At 34.1% G+C, this 21,994-nt stretch overlaps 3 protein-coding genes and 1 pseudogene across 3 annotated transcripts; all 4 read right to left on the bottom strand.

Annotated features, from left to right (window-relative positions):
- Positions 1 to 289: 289 nt before the first annotated feature.
- Positions 290 to 4,320, bottom strand: LOC120211738 (E3 ubiquitin-protein ligase RHF2A-like). Its single transcript, XM_039210224.1, has 8 exons — positions 4,093 to 4,320; positions 3,530 to 3,661; positions 3,388 to 3,434; positions 2,038 to 2,100; positions 1,822 to 1,927; positions 1,219 to 1,712; positions 739 to 1,097; positions 290 to 376 (listed from the first exon to the last, which is right to left on the bottom strand). The coding sequence occupies exons 1-7, from the start codon at positions 4,096 to 4,098 to the stop codon at positions 788 to 790; spliced, it is 1,158 nt and encodes a 385-aa protein (XP_039066155.1). The 5' UTR covers positions 4,099 to 4,320; the 3' UTR covers positions 290 to 376; positions 739 to 787.
- A 2,384-nt stretch (positions 4,321 to 6,704) lies between these two features.
- On the bottom strand, positions 6,705 to 7,169 carry LOC120210529. Its single transcript, XM_039209245.1, has one exon. The coding sequence runs from the start codon at positions 7,167 to 7,169 to the stop codon at positions 6,705 to 6,707; it is 465 nt and encodes a 154-aa protein (XP_039065176.1).
- A 1,511-nt stretch (positions 7,170 to 8,680) lies between these two features.
- On the bottom strand, positions 8,681 to 17,950 carry LOC120211749 (kinesin-like protein KIN-12E). Its single transcript, XM_039210233.1, is given in 24 exon segments — positions 8,681 to 10,103; positions 10,309 to 10,913; positions 11,017 to 11,096; positions 11,191 to 11,250; positions 11,812 to 11,868; positions 11,967 to 12,023; positions 12,125 to 12,194; positions 12,610 to 12,845; positions 13,089 to 13,193; positions 13,284 to 13,348; positions 13,351 to 13,441; positions 13,703 to 13,768; positions 14,171 to 14,234; positions 14,463 to 14,521; positions 14,765 to 14,852; positions 14,941 to 15,015; positions 15,100 to 15,170; positions 15,293 to 15,382; positions 15,599 to 15,691; positions 15,833 to 15,946; positions 16,381 to 16,500; positions 16,659 to 16,742; positions 16,836 to 16,991; positions 17,321 to 17,950. Coding segments are annotated over 24 exon segments (4,113 nt in total). The 5' UTR covers positions 17,612 to 17,950; the 3' UTR covers positions 8,681 to 8,787.
- A 495-nt stretch (positions 17,951 to 18,445) lies between these two features.
- Positions 18,446 to 21,278, bottom strand: LOC120210073 (annotated as a pseudogene).
- Between the last annotated feature and the right edge of the window lie 716 nt (positions 21,279 to 21,994).

The raw sequence follows: 21,994 nt of genomic DNA on the forward strand, positions 1-21,994 counted from the left end.
ATATTGAATCAATTTAGATAATAAAAAAAGATATCACATTAAATTTAATATTTCATTATTCAATATACAAATCGGAGGACATTGACTGTTTCTTATCTTAAAAACTACACCATTAGTATGTCAAAGACTTGTCCAAATTAAATATAATAAATATAAATTTGATTTAATGATACGATCTCTTGAAAAACAGTGTCTGAAACGATTATTAAGGAGAAAAATACCGAAGTGTTACAAACATTTTGAGCGGTTTAAAATTATATAATCGTGAAAAAGTTGATAATTACATATTCACTTATTTGTTTCTCAGCATATGTTCCATTCTGGATCAGTTCTCAATCACAAACGGATTTCTTCATATGTCTGCCAAACATCCATAAAAAAACATAACATACCTGTAAATAGAACATTTGATCCACAATCAGAGACGAGGTGTCATTAATAAATGAAGACGTACCAAAGTCAATGTCAAGGCAAAAGAATTAAGATAAGAACCATGTGGCAATAACTTCGTGATAAAACGAAGTGTAAGAAAGTTGGATACTTTGATTAGCATGCTGTTTCGATGTTCATGTGTGTGTGTGTGTGCCATGTATGTAACTTAAGAAGATATGGATTATGGGAGATATTGATAACAATGTAGAACCGATAATCATAGTTACAGTCAATTTCAATAACTTAAATCAATGATCATTTATATGCTGCAACTGAAAACAAGCAACATTTCGACACCTCAGCTTACCTTTTGATCTTAAAACATTGTTGGATGATGCCGATACGAATACGACACTTATTTGGAAGCAGAACTGGTGGCACGTGAAGCTAGTGCACTGGTTTCAGTCGAAGCAGTTTCACCACCAGCGTCGGAAATCTGTTGACTATTTGATTCCAGGTTAAACCAGTTTTCCGAACTGTTTGATACAGTAGCTGTGCTTGTTCTATTATCTCGGGTTTCTAAACGCTCCATCATTCGTGAGACTGTTGCAATGCCAGCATTAACCTCTCTCCTAACTTGAGAGCCAATCTCTGACATGGAAGTGTCGTGAGAGAAGAACCTCTCTTTCCACCCCTTTGTACTCTTTGAAATTGACTCCTTGTATCTAAAAATATAAATTAAATCAAGATATGGTCACAAATTTAGAATATATCACGTAAAAGAAATCGTTGAAATATTACCCTAGGGCCTATATAGAATCTCAAATGTTTGAGTATGACCACTACCTCATTGAAGCAGCATTAAACTTCGATTTTAGTGATTCTGAAAATGACTGGAATTCTGAAGGTCCTGCTCTATCATGACTATTAGAAGATTGATTAGGAGACCTCTTGTTCAAGGAATTCCCTTGATCACTGACCAAAAGAACACTGGAGCCAGATGCTGACTGTCGATCAGCTTGGGCAGAAGGTATAGGAGTAATTGATGCTGAAGATTCTTCCCCCACGGTTCTCTCTGGAGAGGATGGAGTGCCAACCGCGTTTGCTAGGGTTGGCTCACCTTCTCTCTGAGTTGGGGATGATGAAGATAAAGGACCAGTGGAGGCAGCGTTTGGATGAGATGAAACTACCAAGAACTGTGGATAAGCTTGAGCAGATGACCTATTCCTTGGACCTTCTCTTCTTGCAATGTGACGTGCTCGCCCCATTGCAGCAGAAGCAGCTGCCAAATGCTGCATTATGTGCTCCTCGAGCTCAGCTTCATTTGCCCCCACAGGCAGCTGTGTTGAAAACAAACCATGAGTATGTGGCTCCTTGGGCTCTAGGTTCAATGTGATGATTATAAAAAGAGGATGATATAAATCTAACAAGATGAAAAGCAATACATACATGTAGGTCAAAATCCCCCAAAGTCGGATGATGGAATACGGTTGCATTTCTAGACGGATTGACCCTAAAACTCCTTTCATGTTCAACAGCCTCAAGCAACTCCTGGCTGCCAAAGCAAGAGAAATTATTGGCTTCTAACACACACTGGCCAGAGGAATCTAGAACAAGCAAATAAAATTTTGAAGAAAAAAAAGAGGAAATAAACATATATGAAACCTCATTGGATCTTTCAGGCTAATTGGCTGCCAACACATGGGGCATTGAGAACTCCTTTGACACCTGCACAAGTAAATTATCAAATGATCTTCAAAAACACGACCCATAAATTCACATCAGATTCTTTTATTAAAGTGGAATTATTGCAGATCATAAGGGCCACACAGTTCTTCTAGTATGTAATTATTTTAAGATCCATAGCCTGGAATAACTGAAGTTGATGATATTCTTTGACATCAGACTTCAAATGTGAAGTTTTCCTTTCCAAAAATCTATGTTAGAATTATAGATCGCTGTTCTAGACTAGTTGTGAGAATGAATGGCAGTATGGAGGAAGAAAGGCTATCATGTTAAACTGGAGATTTCAATTGGATGTGACATCCGAAACAAATCATCTCTACTACTGTCTCCAATATTCCGTATTACTAGAGTATTAGACTAAACAAAATTTCTGAAATCCTTTGATAGTGGTAATGGACAATGCGAGAGAAGCAGTTTCAACAAATGACAATAACTGGCACTACAAAATGGTTATATAAACTCGACAACAACTCAAACTTTGTTCAACCTATATAACTGACATCTAGAAGAATCATAGGTTAACACTTCACGCAAGTATGTTCTGCTTTCTTGGTCAGGCAAAATGACTGTCAGGCATATTCAACTATGTTAAAGGACATTTATCACTTTTATGGTGATAAAAAAATGGAATCAACAATGTGCTTTCATATTTGAAAGTCACACCCTTATACTTCTTTTGACCCATCAGTGCGCCAGACCTAGAAAACTAGAAAGCAAATTTATTTACTTTAGCATCATAGTCGGATTATCTAATTATGTTACAAGTTACAAGGCTTCCTGCTTTTACAACACTAAAAATAACTTGTAATTTAGAACATTAAAACTATGTTACCTTGACTCGGGGGTGAGTGTCGGATGCATATATATTTTCTTACATGCTATGCTCAACATGTTTCTAATTTTGTCCATATGTTTGGAGGATCATGTCCCCCTATCAATGTCCGAATGTTTGACGGATAGAGATAATTTAGGGAAAATGAAGAGTCTAAGTAAGATAAACAATATATATAGAATCCAAAATTCTAAGCCCCAAGGCAAGAGCGTGACCTAAATTAAATCTTTCTCAGTTTTACTAGTGAAATAGAGAGATTTATGAAACTAAATCATTTCCGGACTGATTTATAAAGTAGATAACTGCTTTCAAAATCAAAACTTGCTTTCAAAATCAAAACTGGATCATCGAGCCATTGCTAATATTATGATTAGATTCATTCAACCTGAACTAAAATCTCTAATGGAATTGTAAAATAGATAAGAGATTCATACTACCATTCAAGAACGCACTGCAGATGAAACTCATGCTTGCAGCTGGTTACCTATAAGCAACAGAACAATGAACAGGCAAGGATCAAAGGATTGTCCTTCCCGGTATTGAACAAAAAGCAGAAATAAAATTTATAGCCAAACATACAGTGGATGGATCACTTTCACAAAATTCTTCAAGGCATATGCTACAAGCATCATCATAAGCATCCTGGATTCCACCTTCAACAAATGCTGCAGCAGAGGTTAAATGCGCCTCAGACTTGGTATCTTCCATATCCTACAAGGCCAAACACCAAAGTATATCTCAATTTCAGATTTTTCAATTCAATTTTTTTAAATGAAACCAAGCTAAGTCTAGGGTACAAAAAGTGGAACCAACGGTGACCAGTAAGAAAGTTAACACCTTGATAAAGACTTATCCATAAAATAGTCCATGTATAATTGACAATGAAGATATACACACCACACCGATCAATGATAAAATCAATTATTCTAACATAAGGGCAACAAAATTACGCCCTAGAAACATCAAATAAAATAAATTTTACACATAAGCTCCAAAAATCAGAACAGATATTAAAAATCCAGGCAAATTCACCGTACTTTTCCCATCAAATATTAAAACTTTTAACTCCATTTTCTGACCAGCCAAAAACCTCCTAAAGAACACGGAAACAAAATCAAAGAAACACCCATATTATACTTTACCTCCATTTGAGAGTCCAAAAGGAAACCAGCTGATGATCAACCCAACAGATCGATTAATATAACAGGGGATTTAAAAATAACCAGACTTTTTTCCTTTATTTTGAAGAATGGGCAAAACGAAAGACTTTGAGCTTGTTTTTTTTCTTACTTTATTTTGAAGATTGTTCTTTTGGAAATCAATGAAAGTAACGACTTTTATTATAGTGTGAAACTATTGCAGAGAGTGGCGAGTAAGAGAAGACATTGGGCTGGGATAAAGGGTGTGAAAACAAACAAAGAACCTAAAGCAGGGTCCTCTGGAGTGTGGTTTCGCCACGTGGCATATTAACTGTAGAACCTTTGAGACTTTGACGCTTCTTCTTTTTCTCCCTTCAATCATTCTGTCACTCCCACCAAACTAAAGTTTCATATACAAACTTTTCTAACTAAAAATAAATAAATAAAAAAGCAATATTGATGTCTTGTAAATATATAAATATTTATTATCGTATCTTAGTGCATTTGCTATGGAGATATTATTTACTAAGTTTAGGAACTTATATTTGTCGTATCCTATTAAAATTTTCTTATAATAATATTTATTTAAAAAAATTAATTTATTAACAATGTATTCGTATATAAGGTATTTTTAATTTAAATATTAATTAAATAAAGTTTAATTATCTCAGTTTTTAGATTTAAACACTTAACAATTTATTATTTTTTATATAAAATTATTTTACCCCTTAACACTTGCTTCTTCACTTTTTTTTCATTTATGTAAAAAATCAACTGAGTAGATTTTTACTTTTATGCATAATGATATTTTGGGAGAAGAAAATAGTTATATTTCGTGGGCATAAGTAATTTGAAAAGAAAAAGAGAGTTTAATTTTGTAGTCATAATAGATTTGAGAATAAAAAAATTCAATTCCGTAAGTATAACGGAAAACATAAAATTGTCATTTATGATCGAGGTGGTGTTGTACATGATATTATTGTCATTGATTATCGGGATGATGTTGGTCATGATATTACTTGTAGTGAACGAGTTGTAAGCAAAGTTAACACTAATGATTTCCTTACCGATGTGAAAACTAAATTTAAGTTTGGACAAATTTTGATTTCAGCTGACAATTATTATTGAAGAATGTCTCTCTAAGGGGTTTCGTGGAAGAAGAGGACAATATGTTCTTAATGTATAGAGTTTGTTCGTTTAAGTGAATAATTGTTTTTGTTGAGTTTAGGTGTCTCATCGAATTTGAGTATTTTATCTCGAAACATTTGCATTTTCAGAATTCACGTTAAGGTTAAGATTTTTTTGAATATGACTCAAATTCAAAACGACACAAATTAATTAATATATAAAATTAGGAAAGTAATAAACCTAGTTTGATTAGGAGTATAAATTTATTTTCCCTTTATATAGGAAACCTATTTTAAGTAGATTTATACTTTAGAAGTTTCCTCTGTAATCAAATATTTATCTCTATAAATAGATACTAAGGATTAAAGTTAGAGATTAGGTTGTCTATGAAGGCTCATCTTGTATTTTTCTTTTCTTGACATTAGTGAATTTTCTCTTCTTCTATCTGTAGCTTTTCTCTATAAGATTTTCCACATAAAATTTTAATATATATTTTATTAAACGGTTATTATACATGTAATTATATTCTAACATTATTAATAACTTATTTTCAAAGAAAAGTGATTATAATCAATATAATATTCAAAATTTTGTATAATACTCGTCCATTATTATCATTGACAAATTTCAACCGTTTAATATATGTTAGTGTCTTGTAAAATATTAACATTTTTTCACTTTTAGATGATAATATTACATAATTTCAGAGTATGACATCACCTAAAAATGTAAACCAGTTCATATATAAAATGTGGACAAAAAATATATAAGTGCTAATATTAAAAAAACAATAAATTTAAATATCAATGTAGAAAAATGACTTAATTTAAGAAATAAAATAAAACTTATACCATGTTTTTTTAACTTTAGAAATGGAACTAAACGAAACTCTTGAATTTGAGTAACCTAAACTCGACTCAGTATCCCTGGATTTACTAGCAGTTACTACAACAATTTTGAATTCATTATAAACATGGTATAGATAATAATATCAAAATAGTAATAAACATGCATTATATTCACGCTTAAATTTTTTTTTATATTTTTTAATATTATAAGATAATATATGTTTAATTTTTTTTAACTTAATGACAATGTATACAGATCTTACAAATACAACTGGTCAAACTCAAAACTTATAGGATGAATGATATTCTTTTTTATCATTAAAAACACTTGATGAATTTATTTTTGTATAAAATTTTTAAACTTATATTTCTGCGAATGACATCAAAGTAGGGTTAATTTCATTAATTAAATTCTAAATTAATTTTAAAATTCAAAAAAATAAGGTTAATTTCATTAATTGAATATATTAAAGTAATTTATAAATTATAAGCTTAATTCAGTTTTGTTTTAAGAATCACATCAATCCTAACAGTGTTGAAAATTATAATTAAAATGATATTTTAATTTGAATATTCAAATTAAAATATTGAAAAAAATGAGAAAATATGATTTTTCTTTTTGTATAAATTAAGTTATTTTTATTCTCTTATTTCTCTCTGCGATGGACTTCTCCAAAATCCAGTCTCACAAAATTGATCCCACATCTTATTTTCAAAATCTTCGACTCTAGCGCAACAATCATCGCGATTATCAGCTTCACATTGGTTACCTTTCCCCATCACGCAGTCCACATCAACTTCCAATTCCTCCCTTGTGGGCCAACGTTTAGTCGAGCCTAACAAATCTTGATTCTTCTTCATCAGTAGTGTCTTCTTCCATCTCCAAGTGTTCTGGCAAACCCTGGCGGGAAACTTATAAAGGGCTAACACAAGCAGCTCCACGACGCTGCATGGAAAACAGCAACATACCGCCGTGCATTCCGCCGCGGTGACACCGATGGCTTTTCCTAATTTATTCCTTTTTTTCATCGTCTTCGGATCCTCCGTTACCGAAAGCGCTTGCCTCCGTTTCGCCGGCGGTACTCTAGTCATCGGAGGAGCCATCGTTAGCAAAAAAATGTATGTAATTCTCACTAACTCTCTCAGGCAAACCAAAAAGAACACACATATATAGAGAGAGAGGATAGAGAGAACTAGGAACGTGATTTTGAAAAACAAGTACCCATGCGAGAATCTAACTGTAAATTCATTTTGAAACAGATTTCCAGCTCAACAAAGAAAATACAAAAGAAAATGGAGGCATATAAAAAAATGAGAGAGACAAAAATGAAATCCAACAAACAAATTAAAGAGAGATTTTTAACAACACGGAGGAATAACGGGAATTTTGAAAGATAATTCTAGTTAGTGTATTTTGTTTTTCGTTCTCATAATTTTGGGTTTATTAGAAATGTTAAATACAGCTTAATACGTTTGGTTTGATAAGAGCAACCCCAACATTTTGAGATGTGATGAATGATGATGAATATTTCTGTTATAACGAATATATTTCCCAATAAATGATTTTACCGTTCAATGTCAAAGATGGCTGAGTGGCCAGAGAATTTCATTTTTTGGGTATAACATCATATATATATATATATATTTTGACCGATTAATTCATATCGGAATGAAGGACAACCCTCCCAACTTAGCTTACTTCATTTACAAACATCAGAATTAAAACTTTTAATATTGTTTAAGGGATCTAGTGTCTTATCCCAGTAGACAAAACCGATTGTCGGTGGCCATATAATTTCTAATGAGAGTGGGAGGGTGCGCGAGGGAAGGATAGAATGGTAAGGTATAAGTGATCAATACTAATAATTGATTACCTGAAAAGTTCAAAGTTTTCTGATGTGAATGATCTAGGAAGCACAAAGGATGTATAAGGGAACCCAACGGAGGTATACAGGAGAATGGGTTAGGCTAATCATATGATGTTCGAGTCAAGTTAGGTCAAGGGAGAGTAAAGTAAGCTGTTGACCATAACACCGGAACTGGTGCAGTGTTCTTCACAGTGAAAGATATTAAAACGAGATTTAGAGCCAAATTTTGCTTTGAGATGAGAAGAACTGGGTATATCATTTAATCGGCTTTCTTGTTTTCTAAATTACTTTCATATTGTTATGTAACAGCTGAGAGATCACAAGGAAATCACTGGTCAAGCAATAGTGTGTGCCCATTTGATTGTTTTTTTATCTAGTAAGTACTGTAGATTGTGCCAAATGTTTTGGTTGAGTGGTATGGGGATTGAGTGGAGAGGGTTTTCGGATGTTGATGATGGGTTAACTGGGTAAGAAACCTTTTTAAAAAATTAGTTAAAAATTGTGTTAAGGACAAATAGATGTTTAAGCTATAATTCACGTTAGATTGCAAGTGGGCATTTGTTATTTATTAGTAATCTTAGTGACTAAAATGTAACTTTAGAAGCTTCAGTGACTAACTTAAAAGCTCACCAAACTTTAGTGACCACAGATAATATAGTTAACCCAAATAAAAAATATAAAGGGCACCGGAGTTGGCACCAAAATACCCATAGAAAGGGTATACCCCCCCCCTTACTGCTTTATGGGTCTAACAATCTAACAGATATTAACGAGAAGGAATAGTTAATTACATCACAAAGTAGATGCATATTTGATGGGATTTCGAGTTCTGAATTAAAGTGGAAAACATTGATTTAACAGACAATCCAGTGATCCACCCCTAACAAGATCTTAGCCTCCTCGAAAGTTGCCCAAACACTTCGTAAATCTGCTTCCAGCTTTTCAGACAACAAACCCGAATGAGATGACAACAATTGCTTAACCTTCTGCCCGGATGTAGCTCTCAATGTCTGCAACTGTTCTAGTCTCCTTTTTTCGAGATTCAGTTCTTCATCAACGGCCTTCATCTGCGCCTCGGTCAGATCTGCATCAAAAATATTCTGTTGATATTCCAAGATCAAACAACCGATTTCAGCTTTCCCATTATCGGAAGTTTCGAGGAGCGTCCGTTTCTCTTGGATTGCACCTTCCATGGCAAGCTTCAACTCCTCCACTGACTTTGATCCTTTTTGTATTTCCACTGAAACAGTTTCTATGTCGTGTTCTACCTTTATCAGCTTATTGTTCAAATCCTGGTGTCTCATTTTAATGGTTGCCAAGCTTTCGCGGGATGACTTGATCTCGTTTTGCAACTTGCTTTTCTCTTCTTCAGTCTTCAGTAAATCGATAGCTTTGCCACCTAAACATAAGTTTCTCTGCGAGGGATCGACTTTATCCAAGTTATCAATGGCGAATAGAACCTTGTCATTCTCTTGTGTTTTGCGTTCTTCCTCAAGCTTTGACTTCAAAAGGGCAATGTTGTTCCTTGTTGCTGATTCAGATTCCCGTGTCTTATTCAAGGACGCCTCGATTTCGACCTTGGCGTTCTTAAGATTGACCAGTTCTTCTTTCTTGTTGTCCAACTTGGACAATGAGGCATTTAGTTTCGACCTTGCTTGAGCTTCTCGCTGCTCGAAGAAAGCAACTGAAGAAGAAAAGCTTGAAATAGTGTATTTGAGTGCTGATAACTTACTTTCAGTTAAAGCTTTTCTTTCTTTTATTTCGGTAGAAATGATTGAAACAGATTCAAGGTGTCGTTGTTTCTCCTTTATCCCACTTTCCATCAGTTCTATTTCTCTGGAAAGGTTATTGATCTCACGGAACGATTTCTCAAGGGAACTGAATTCAGTAACTGTCTTGGCAAAATCCAAAAGTCTTTCGTTTGCCTGTTTCAGTATTGCTCTTGTAGAATATAAATCTTCAGACAACTTTGCAGCAGTGGTATCTGGTTGGTCTATTTCCATGTGATTCCCTGCTTCTGACTGATTATCCGAATTTGCATCGTCGACATTTGGAATCACTTCAGACAACTTTCGACTTTCTCCTGCATTCTGCTCATGTGAAAAGAGGGGACCAGTTTCCCCCTCTAAATCTTTTGACTCAAATTGCACATGAGGTTTATCCAAGCTGTCTTCTTCTCCATTGAATTCAACTAGCATCTCAAGGCATTCCACGTGATTCCCTGCTTCTGACTGATCAGAATGTGTATCGTCGACATTTAGAATCACTTCAGACAACTTTTGGTTTTCACCTGCATTCAGCTCATGTGAACAAAAGGGAGCAGTTTCCCCCTCTAAATCCTTTGACTCAAACTGCATGAGGTTTATCCAAGCTGCCTTGGCCTCCATCGACTTCAACTAGCTTCTCAAGGCATTCGAATTCTCTAGGCTCCTTTCTGTTCGGAGTTCCCAAAGAGGATAACATTCGTTTGAACTCGTCTCTCTCCTGCATTGCTCTTTCATACAAACCCATCAATTTGTCATTTTCTTCATGCATTTCAGTAAGCTGTTGCTCAAGGTTATCGACATCTTTCTTCAGCTTGACCAGCTCTTCTTCACCATTTTCATGTAAACCAGCATCAGTGTGATTAGTGACATATTCATTAATGTCACCTTCATTCAAACTTTTATAATTTCTTTCAGCAGCTTTCTGTTCAAATAATTCAAGGAGTTGCTTATTATCCTCAACATAGCCCTTAAGCTTGGATCGTAATTCATCGTTCTCTTGGGATAACTTAAATGCCTTCTCATGAGCTTCTGCTTCTCTCTGACTTGCAGCTGCTATGGCATCAACCATTGTTTTAAGCTCCACTTGGTCATTAGGATTGTTGATAGTTGGCACATCCGCTGACAATGAAAGAAGCTCTGTTTGTTGTATAGCTTCCTTCGCCGATCTTGAAGACCGTTCTTCTTCAAGTTTGTTAAGTAAATCACTCACATACCTGCAAAAGTTTATAATTAATTTTCCGGAAAAGCATATAGATATATGATGCTGCATGATTGTTTCTTCGATTTGTACATAATCTCTTAAACTATTGAACATACCTCTCCAACTCTTCCTTCTCTTCAAGACAAAATTCAAGTTCTTTCTGGAGTGCATCCATTTCCGCCTTGTTGTGAATGGCCTGTTAAACGAAAATGTTTATCAATGAATCACATGAACTCCATCTTTTACCAGAAAAAGAAATTCAACGAAATAGTTCATCTGAGTATAGCTACCTGCATTCTAAGAAATTCATTTTCCTCTTTATGGTTAGAGCACCAAGCTGAATTCTGCTCCTGTTTTCAATATATCAAAATTTCAATTTTTTAGGCAAGAAATATGTAATAATAGATATTTTGTGGCAGGAGACACATTGCAAAAGACAACAGAATTTTTTGTTCAAATTCAGACATCCAATTTGCTATCATAATAGTATGTCTCCTATTTGCAGTCATAAACATGCCCAAATGTCAAAGAAGTTATTGGCAATCTTATGTCTCGCAAACCTCTTAATACTAGGTCAAGAGATTATTGACAATTTTAAAGAAGATCAACACAAGTATAGCATAATATTGTTCTATAGGATTAGTTTCAACTACAGCAGATATTTAGTTACATCACCAAAGAACATGCTTGAAATTGAAATGTTAATAGAGTTGAGTTTTAAAAAGTACAAACGAAAAAGAGCTTTCTATTCATTAAGATATTACAATTATAGAAGATTGTGTTGTAAAAGTAATCTAGCTCAGTTGCGTTAATTCAGATTATAGTAAATTACAAACAGTTTCCAAAGATATATAGATGAATAAGAAAATAACCACACTGGGAACCTGGAAGACTGGATAATATTAACCAACCTGTCTCAGTTCATTGAGATCATCAGAAACTCCGGACACCACTTTAGAATTTGTTTTCTGTATAGCATGAACATTCCAAAACCAAGATTTAGAAAATTTTCGTCGCAAAAATTAAAATCATCAAAATTCACGTCATGACAAATGTTAGCAAGAACCTCAATGGTTAAGGAATCTGATTCATGCATGAGTTTCCAATCTAGTGCCTCTAGCAACTGCATAATAGTCAATGGAGTAAGCAACATTTTCCCTAAATATCAATATTGACCATGAAATTAAAAACTAGTTAAATATTTGAATACTTCTCTTTTTGCACCTTATTGTGTAATGCCTTTATCTGTTCATTCATCATCTCCAGTTGGCCTTCATCACAAAGGGACTTTAATCTGTGAGTAGTAACAAACATCAGACACATAATATTATTGAGAATTAAATGTAATGAGAGAAAATAACAAACATTGAAAATTAAATGCAATTACACAACCAACACAGATACCAGTACATGTAAGAAAGATTTACTTTTTATGAAGAAGACCTACTGAATGCAATCCTCTTAATAACATATACAGATATCAACCTGAATTTTTATTTTATGTACAGATATCAGTGCAGAACAGTTATCAATAATAAAGAACATGTAATGGAGCAAGTTAATCACTCAAAGCGCTGGTTGGTTTGCTCATAATAACAACTATATTTTGTATTTATAACTCAGTATAGATCTCAATAATAGAGCAAGTAAAATAACTGGATAACGTTGAAAGAGTGAAATGGAGAATCTTGAGGATCAGGTGAACGTGCCTTCTAATCTCCTCCTTCAGTCGCAAATTCTCCAGTGCAAATCTAGTGACTTCTTGGTTGCGATCAACTTGAGCTCTTAAAACCTCAATTTCCTTCAAGTATTCTTCTTTCTCTTGTAATAAGTGTGTCCCTGCAGACATCTTCCCAGAAGCAACAGCTTCCAGCCTCCTAATTCCAGCTTCTCGAAACCTTAATCTCATTTTCAAGCTTTGGATCTCATCTTCTCTTTGTTTTGCCTAACAACAGTCCGAAGCAAAGTGACAAAATTTTCTTCTAATAACTTATCAAACTAATTATACTCTAAAGTTACCTAAGTAAAGAACAGAAGCTCACAGAATTCCTTTATATATTAAAATTTAAGCATATCATATACCTCAAGATTAACTACCAAAATTCAGAAACTTTTGTTAACTTATAAACTTTCTAGCCTGGAAGACTGAGACCTATCAAATAAAGAAAAGTTAAGTCATAGGACATACCAACTGCAAAGTTGCCTGATTTTCAGCAGTCAGGACCTGTAAAGCGGCTTCCTTCTCTCTTTCCCTCTTGAAGACCCCAACAAGTGCAACTTCATAATCTTTTTTCTGGAATACAAAGTCATAATAGGAACAAAATGAAAATTATTTTAAGAACTCTAAAATAGGCGTTTCCTCAATTAAGTAAGATTCTCATACCTGAGACATCCTTTTATCAGATGTAAGTGGACTGAATGATCCATGAAGACCTTCCCACTTTAAGGCCCTGGAGATGCTGGAACACTTGATGCCAAACTATCATTATCTAGATTTTCGGTTCTGCCATTAACAAAACCTCGTAGACGAGATACTTCTTTCTGAAAGAAACAGAATTTTGAATATTAAGGATAACTAGAAACCTGAAAGATTATGAGAACCAAGCAAAATAAATAAATAAAATGAATCATTTAAGCTTTGGCACAAGTTGAATTCATTAAACAGAAGTGTGCTTGCTGCTTGAAATGTCCTAAATTAACATTTATTAACTTAGCAAAATAAGACTCACAGTATAACATTACCATAGCAGGAGGATCACTTTAGGGTACTTTAAAATACGAGCATAAGTTTAACAATGTTACCTTCAGCTGTTGAATTTGCAGCCTCATAGCAACAACATCTCCAGATGCATCTTCATTCACCACTGCCTGCAAGACATTAACTCAACAACTTCCCATAAATATGGTATCCAAAAGCAAAGTAATAAATATTAACTAGAGTTTGACAAAGCAAATAACAGGGTTAATATATGTATATATATATATAATTGTCTTATATAGTATTTAAATTTTCACTATTTGAAATGAAAAATACTTAATTTATATTATAAAAAATAATAACAAATTAAATAAAATAAAATTTGGTTCAGGACCTTCAGGTAATCAATGTTTTTAAAATTGTGAACCATAAACACCACAGTTTGGTTTGATTTTCGGTTTATTGAGTTTCTTTGCTCACCCCACTATTCAAGGGTTGGCATCAATTTCCATTGAGACCTTATACCACCAAACATGCATTGTTTATAAAGTAGCTAAGAAAAGATCTCATACATTGTTCTTAATAAATTTAGCCCGCTGTGCAAACTTCAACGTACTTAGTGTCTCCAGGGAACAACTGCAGAGGATGGCCAAAAGAAGAAAAAGAAAATTTGTCATTTACAATTATGTACTCTAACAGAGTAAGTCGAGCTCATTGAAAGACAATAAAAGTACATTTGAAATTCAGGTCGTTGTGAAAAGTATTGTTAAAAAAAAACAGATTCACTCATGTAAATGGAATTTAAAATTGAAATTTAAAATAACCAACTACCGCAGAAACAAAAACAAAATATATTCCACTAACCAATTAGAGGGACTAATATTCGCAATTATTGTTGTTTTTGCGTTTCCACCTAGAGAATCCTGAAAGGAAAATAACAAGACAGAATTAACTTTCAATAAAAATATTTGTGTGTATATAACCAATAGGTTAATTGTACAGTAGCTGCCCTAGTCCTGCAAACAAAATATACATACAAATATTTGTGTGTGTATATAACCAATACATGTAAGGTTAACTGTACAGTAGCTACTCTATTCCTGCAAACAAGGAATCATATAGTAACAGATTTTACTTCAAAAAGTCCATGCATTATAGCACATTACCTGAAGCAAAAAAGTGAGTTTTGAATCTCGATAAGGAACATGGAGAGACTTCCCATTGGAAATATTTACAAGGTTCATTATCACAAGTCTGCCAATATAAATCGTTATTAATGAGTGGTACAATGAGAAGTCAGAAGAAGGAACATATAATTTGATATTAAAATGTAAATACTCACCCCAATGTTGAAAGAGACTTGTTAATATTAGTAGCCTCCTTGAGGCGTTCACCTTCAGCCCCAGAACTCTTCTGTCTGTCATGGGCAAATTATAAATGATATATTCTGAAGAAACTAGAAAAAAAACGCGGATGATTTTAACACTTTGACATTTTGTACCTTTCTGAGCCTGCTAAATCAACAAGATTAAGCCGAGCAAAGCGGTGGTGAGTTACAGATTGAGACTCCCACTGATATCAAACACTTTGTTAGAATTTTTGTCTCAAGGTAAAGACAATCCATGAAAGAGATGAACATCGTACAATTTACTAGTTATTTCAAAAGAACTCTTCAATTAAAAGGTCACACTTACCTTACTTTCAATTATGCATGTAAATACGCTGTGAGAACGACTACTAGCACAATTCATGTTAGTGGCAGCCACCTTTCTGTTTGTTGCACCCTGAAATATTATACAAAGCTTCTAGATTAATAATTAGTTGGATAGAGAAAATGACAATTTTTTTTTAAAAAAAAGAAGTTGCTTATACAATCAAAATAAACTAAAGAAAATCTTTCTTAACTCCCTTTTAAAGTTTATAACTTTTAACTAAAAAATTTAAGCTCGAACATCTACAATCTAGATGTGCTTTATGATGTAACTTTTTAGAGTCAGAACCTGAATGAGTAGTTGAATCACATCCCGTGCACTTGTAACTTCCATCTCCTTAAGATTCTCAACATAAACCCCTTTCTTCATGTCTTCTCTTATCTGCAATATAACCACAAAAGAGTAGTAAATTTCTTTAGTTAAGGAAAAGATAACTTTTATTTCACGCTACACATGTTGTAATATAAAACAAATGAGAAAAAAATGGAAAAAGAATTGTTCAACATATGCAGGTGACTTTACCTGTAAATTGGTTGATGATGGATCTAAAAGATCAAGAATTTGTTCATTATAGATTTCCAGAAACGAGCATTTACATGTAAATCTTAATTTCTCATCTTTACGATTGTCTTTTTCCTGACATATCACAGAAGAATATTATGATATAAAAAAGGCAAGAGAATTATAAAATAATGAAACATTGTATGGAAGATTGTAAACTCCTAGCATAAAGAAGCAACTATGTAATAAGTTTGGTAGAAACTTAGGTATTTATTTTACTTACACAATTTCATTCTATTTTATAAAGAATTCAATAGCCATTTTCGTTACAGTATTAAACAATTAATGAAGAAGTGCACAAGATTTAAGCTGCAATGCTTTTCAACACACAACATTCAAAACTAACCCTTAGGTCCATCTATCAATTATTATTTTGCAAATAGTATAATTGTCTATATGGATCATAAGAGAGAATTAATTTGCATCTAAAGGAAGTAAATTGCACCCAAGAAAGTTGTGAAGCTATTTCAGTCACAGTATGTCCAACTTATAAGGCACCTACGCCACACCTTTTGTATTCTTGTAAATAAATGTTCAAACACCCTAGGTGTCATCCCACAGTTGACACTGTGCCTTCTAGTCCCTCCTTCAATGTCTCCGAGCATTGTGTGTGTCTTCCCACTCCCAGTCTGTAATAATAAATTTTAAGTTGGAGCCAATACCAAAACAAGAACAGAAAGAAAACCAAATCAAATTAAATAATTTTAGAGACCAATAAAGTGGGAAATTAACCAACAATTCATGGAAATACTAGAAAAAATTACTCGAGAGAGATTTGGAAGCTCACTTGGCCATATGCAAACATGCAGCTGTTGTAGCCTCCCATGCAATTTTCCACCATAGGCAATCCAGCTACTTTGAAGAGATTCTCCTGTAAAATCACTTAAATGTCATAACTTCAAAATAACATAGGCCTAAACATAAAAATTAAACCAAAAAGACATAAGATAAAATAGAGGCATACCTGGCTAACATGTTCATCAGCAACAAGATCAAATGTAAAACGAGATTCTGGGTGCCCTGTCAAAGTAATTGTCTGGCAACTTTCTTGCCTAATACACTTGCTATTGCCTTGTAGTGAGATTTCAGAACTACTAAGGGGACGAATTCTAATGATAACCTAATAATTTCCCAAAAATAAACTAAAATTAGATCCAGTTAGCTTAACTTTGATATGCTCTCAATATATATGTCTTTGCTTGGTTTTCTATTGAACTACTTGGATTTTTACTTGCACAATAAAATATAAAACAGCATTATGACAAATTATAATTTCACTTTTTATACTTATGTTTAATCTTAAAAAATAGATTTCTAGTGAAATACTTACTCAGAAAACTACGTTTTGGCAACCAGAACATTTCTTTCTTTCTTTCTTTCTTTACTTTTTTACCTCTTTAAACCTCTTTTAAGAAAAATTAAAAATAATATTCAAACATTTCACCCAACCTGCACATTGTGGTCTTTCCAAAACGATGGATCTTCATGGAACTCAAAGCTCTGGGACGACTGTGGCGCTCCTCCTGTACTCTCAGTCAAATCTTCCTCCCACTCACTGATGCTCGGAATTGCGGACGCAGCAGCAGTGAAATGGCCGGGATTCTCCCTCACTGCCGATTTCCCTAGAAGATCCGGCGTATTACGAACCGACGACATGGAGACCGACTCAGATGAAGATGACCGGTTATGGAAGCCAAAACGGCTCTTGATAGCGCTCGCTGTATCGGAAATGAACGGCATCTCGGAAGAGAACGGCTTCGTTTTGAGTGAAAGTGACGCGTTTAGGGTTTGAGATATATTTGAAAGTGTTTAGGAAGAACGTTGGAGAATAAAAAAAAGGGCGAGATTTTGAAAGGTTCTGCCAAGGAAAAACGAAGTGAAAGAGAATCTCAGATCGGGTGGTGTATAGATGTTGAAATGGACGGTGAAGATAAAGTGTGTTTTGAAATTATCGACCGTTGAGAATGGTTGAAAATTTTGAACTGCGATTCTGGAGCCTTTTTTTGGTCCATCTGAGCATGAATATTTTGTTTTTCTTTAAGGAAACCTTAAATTACTGAAATACCCAAAATTCACGTGGCTTCAGAGTACTACTTTTTTTTGTTGAGAAAATACTACTTAAACAGCTGGAGTTGGTCCTTGAAACGGGCGATTATTTAATTTCGAGTAAAACCTTCCTTAGTCATCAGACTATTGAGAATGCTCTGTTTTAGTCACTAATTAAGTCTTATAAATTAGTCACCGTCATTACACTTTAATTTTAATTTAGTCACTGATGGTTTGACTGGTAACGGGTTCCATTAATTGGGACTCTAACAAGTAACAAATATGTTCTTTTTTTAACTTTTGGCAGGAAAATTGTCGAGTCTATAATTGAAACGCACACGAGGTACAGCCACAAGAAACCATGCTCCATGGTTTTGTTGTATTCTTTTTTTTCTTTTTTTTTTTGGTTTTGTTGTGTTCTTTTAACCAAATTAAAGCATACCAGTATTAGTTGATAACTGACGAATCAATTTTCTTTTACTTTCCATCTGAATGCAACCCATGCGACGACACAAAGTCAGTTTCCACTCGGGTGACTTCCATGTACGCATACTTGTCTCATGAAATATCTCACACCAGTCGGATATCTTCCTGCTAAATGTGATTTGGTACAGTCAAGACTCGAGAATGATAATATGGAATAAAAGTTCAAAATATTGTAGAACTCGATATCCGTTCGTAAGTAATGAGAAAGCACCCCACTACAATCCACGACACTGGTTATACATATACAGGTAGCTGATCAACTATCAGAGACTGAAGATCCATAAGCACCAAACCCGATTTTGAAGTTGAAGGAAATGCAAGTTAACACTTGAATCCCCTCACCTGATATTGTCATCTTAAGTGTGTAGGAACGCTGCAAAAAATAAATAAATAATCAGATAATCTCCTATATGTTAACTGTAATGTCACTGGTTAGTAAATGATGCCTAAAAGAATCTAATTAGTTCTGCAGTTTGAAACCGGTGCATCCTGTTTCACTTTTGCCCGTGCTTCTCTTTCTGGATCAAACCAAAAAGCAAGCTAGATGGAGTTTGTAAAGTGCCAACAAGAAAGGATAAGCCTCTGGATTCTAGTCTCTAATGACAGTTTAAGTATGCAACCAACCGGAGTACATTTTCCACATAGGACTTTCAGAACATATGACAAACTATGATCAAGGAATTAGTTATCGAAATGATAAAATTCCGAAATCAATTAACAACCTCAGGTCAAACCAAATTTTAAAGAAGAAGAAATTAAGAAATATCCATCAATCGAATAAAGGAAGCAAGTTAGCCGAAGACAAGAAAAAATCTCCACTCATGACTGCAGTAAGCTCAAGTTCTTAATAACCCATGCTTAGTTCGTTCTCTAAGTTCCATTATTTTTTTCGATAAATCCAGATTTTTTTACGTTTGTTTCAGTTATTTCTTGTTCCTAATCCAGTGCTAATGGTAGGACTGTAGGAGCACATCACAGTTACGATTAGCCAAGCATGACGTGAAAGTAGCAGTGAACATCTTGCTCTGAGAAACTGAAAGTCAGATAGCACGTCTCGTCCCATATTGCTAACGTTGTAGTCTTCTTTTTCTTGCTTGAACGACAAACGAAATCTGGTGGAAGGAAGTAATTGCAACACTATATATATATATATGTACATGAATGCAACTATCCATGTTATGACAACATTTATAAAGTTTGTTACAAGCTAAGGATGTCACGCAGGCTAAAGAAAGGTGTTTATGAATTTTCTTATTGTGCCTGCACGAAAGTCGAGGAAAACGAGTCCTTTACAAACATATATATCAAGAGAGAGAAGATAGAAACAAAACTAGACACCAAATATACATAAAAGAAAGAAATGGGAGATACTAAGATCAATAATGAAGCATTGCGAAAAACCAGTGCTTTCTCTAACTGATTATCAAAGAAAAGGTTAGCTGAATGTCTAAAAAAGTCAAGTTATGAGGGAACCTTGCAAGTGGTATGGTTCTGAAAATAGTTTCGAAAATAAATAGTTTATCCCAGTTAAGTGAAGCTTACTGGTGGAGTAAATACAGGTAAAACTTGATTGTGAGAGAGCACAAAGTTGCCAACTGCAACAGGGCAGGATGTTTCCTCGCAAAGGTCGTGAGTTTCTTAACGGATATGAATGCCAAAGTAGGAAACATTGATCACCGCTTTGCCACAGGTGATAGCTTTACCTGCAAAACATATCCATTCATGAAATGTCAAAGAAGACCATCTCTGTGAAGTGTGAACCATGGATGCGAAGAAAAAAAAGGCATTCACTGACACAAACCAAAACATTTCTGGATGCCAAGAATTTTCTTTAAGAGCTAAAGATTTTGAAGAAAATGGTTTTTTCCATTAAAACTCAACACCATCCCACTAAGATTAGAAGTGTATTTACTTGAGAAGTTGGATAATGATGTAGGGTTTTATAGATCATAAAGATTAAGAATACTGGGAAGAATTAATTAATGATGAGGTTTCAAAAGAATTACTGAATTAATGATATGGATTTACGAGCTGTGCTGGTACTTGAACAGTATGGGGCCGTTATTAGGGATTTCAGGATTGAGTTTGACTGTGAAATCAACATCAGCGTATATTGAGGATTGAAGACCGTGAACCAGATTTCTTTAGCCTATGCCTTCAGAACTTCATATTTTCGGATGCGGAAATAAGAATGATCTTCCAAAGACCTAGATACAAGGAAAAACTATAAAAAAAAAAAACTAACCGGTATCATAGATAAAGATTATCCTTGCATACTTCTAAACTTACCACACAAAAAGCGTAGGAAATTTTTTTTTTATCTTTAACTTATGATCCAGACTATAGAGAACTAAGCAAATCCTAAGCATGCATGCATACATGAATTTGGTGAGAAATTGCAAGAATTGAAAGTTACCGGTAGAAGCTGAAATGGCGAAGGTGGCTGGTTTGCCTCTAACCATGGATTTGGTGATATATCTACTCCTTTGACTTTTACAACATAATTACCTTTCTTATCTGCATTGGTTTCAATCCAGGAACTCAGGCAAGTATTAAAAGAAAAACAAAGCGATTGAACACACCCAAAAAAAAGGATAAAATAAGTAAAACAACTGCAAAAGCTAGAGTCTAGGGATTAACATACATCAGTTCATCTTAGATTGAAAAGGGGGGACAAAAAATCTAGCAGAAAGAAAGAAGGAAACTGACCGCAGTAATTGAAATCAGTGGCCTGAAGAAAAGGTAAAAGAAACAAAGAAATGGATAGACGGGGCAAAACGATGAGCTTGAATCGAGCTGCTAATGTGTCCATGGCGGATTGCTTACAGAGATTGTTCTGACAAGGGGAAATTACATCGAAGTCTCTCTTTTGTCATCATGTGAGTGTGATTTATGGGACCGAGACCAAAACCAATGATTTTATCATGCAATGAATAATTGTCATTATCACCTTCGTTGTCACTTGGTCCCGCAGCTGAGGATAATCTTTGGGTCTGCAGATTCTTGCATTGACGACAAATTGGATATGGATTGAGGCCTGGGAATTCGGACTACGACTAGGCCTGAACTGTGGATCGCTCCATTGAAGCCCAGCCTCATGGTGTACAAACTACAAATATTTCACATTCTAAATTGATTGCTTATAGGATAGACTACATTATTAGTCATCAAATTATTATTATTATTTATTTCGAATATTGATTTTTAACGACATTATCATTAAATTTATATTTTTATTCATTATGTAATAATTTGATGATTAATGTTATATTTTACCCTTTCTTATAACCACAATTTGGTTTAATATAAAAATTGATATCAAAACTATATACCTTTTAACAAGTAGGTTATTTTGTGTCCAAATGGAAACATGTTAAATAGACTTAATTAACCAAGTTAAGCCTAATGGATTTATACTGTTGCCTACAAAACTTACTTTTATTATTATTATTGACAAGCAAAACTTAGTTAATCTATACTAAATTATCACATGTTAGGTTAATACGAAATTAAATTTTACAAACATATTAACTCGTTAATTGTTTCCGGTTAAATGAATGTTGTTGTTCCTATATATCACGGGTTCGAGCA

This window comes from Hibiscus syriacus, unplaced genomic scaffold (assembly GCF_006381635.1).
Source record: "Hibiscus syriacus cultivar Baekdansim isolate YM2019G1 unplaced genomic scaffold, ASM638163v2 tig00000715_pilon, whole genome shotgun sequence".
Classification (NCBI taxonomy): domain Eukaryota; kingdom Viridiplantae; phylum Streptophyta; class Magnoliopsida; order Malvales; family Malvaceae; genus Hibiscus; species Hibiscus syriacus.

Bases quoted from the DNA above. Each gene is read 5' to 3' on its own strand.
- LOC120211738 (XM_039210224.1), bottom strand. The intron at 1,928-2,037 runs GTTTCATATATG...TTGCTTTGGCAG, and splicing joins AGCCTGAAAGATCCAATGAG to CCAGGAGTTGCTTGAGGCTG. The intron at 1,098-1,218 runs GTAGTGGTCATA...TTATATTTTTAG, and splicing joins TTTAATGCTGCTTCAATGAG to ATACAAGGAGTCAATTTCAA.
- LOC120210529 (XM_039209245.1), bottom strand. From the start codon at position 7,169: ATGGCTCCTCCGATGACTAGAGTACCGCCGGCGAAACGGAGGCAAGCG.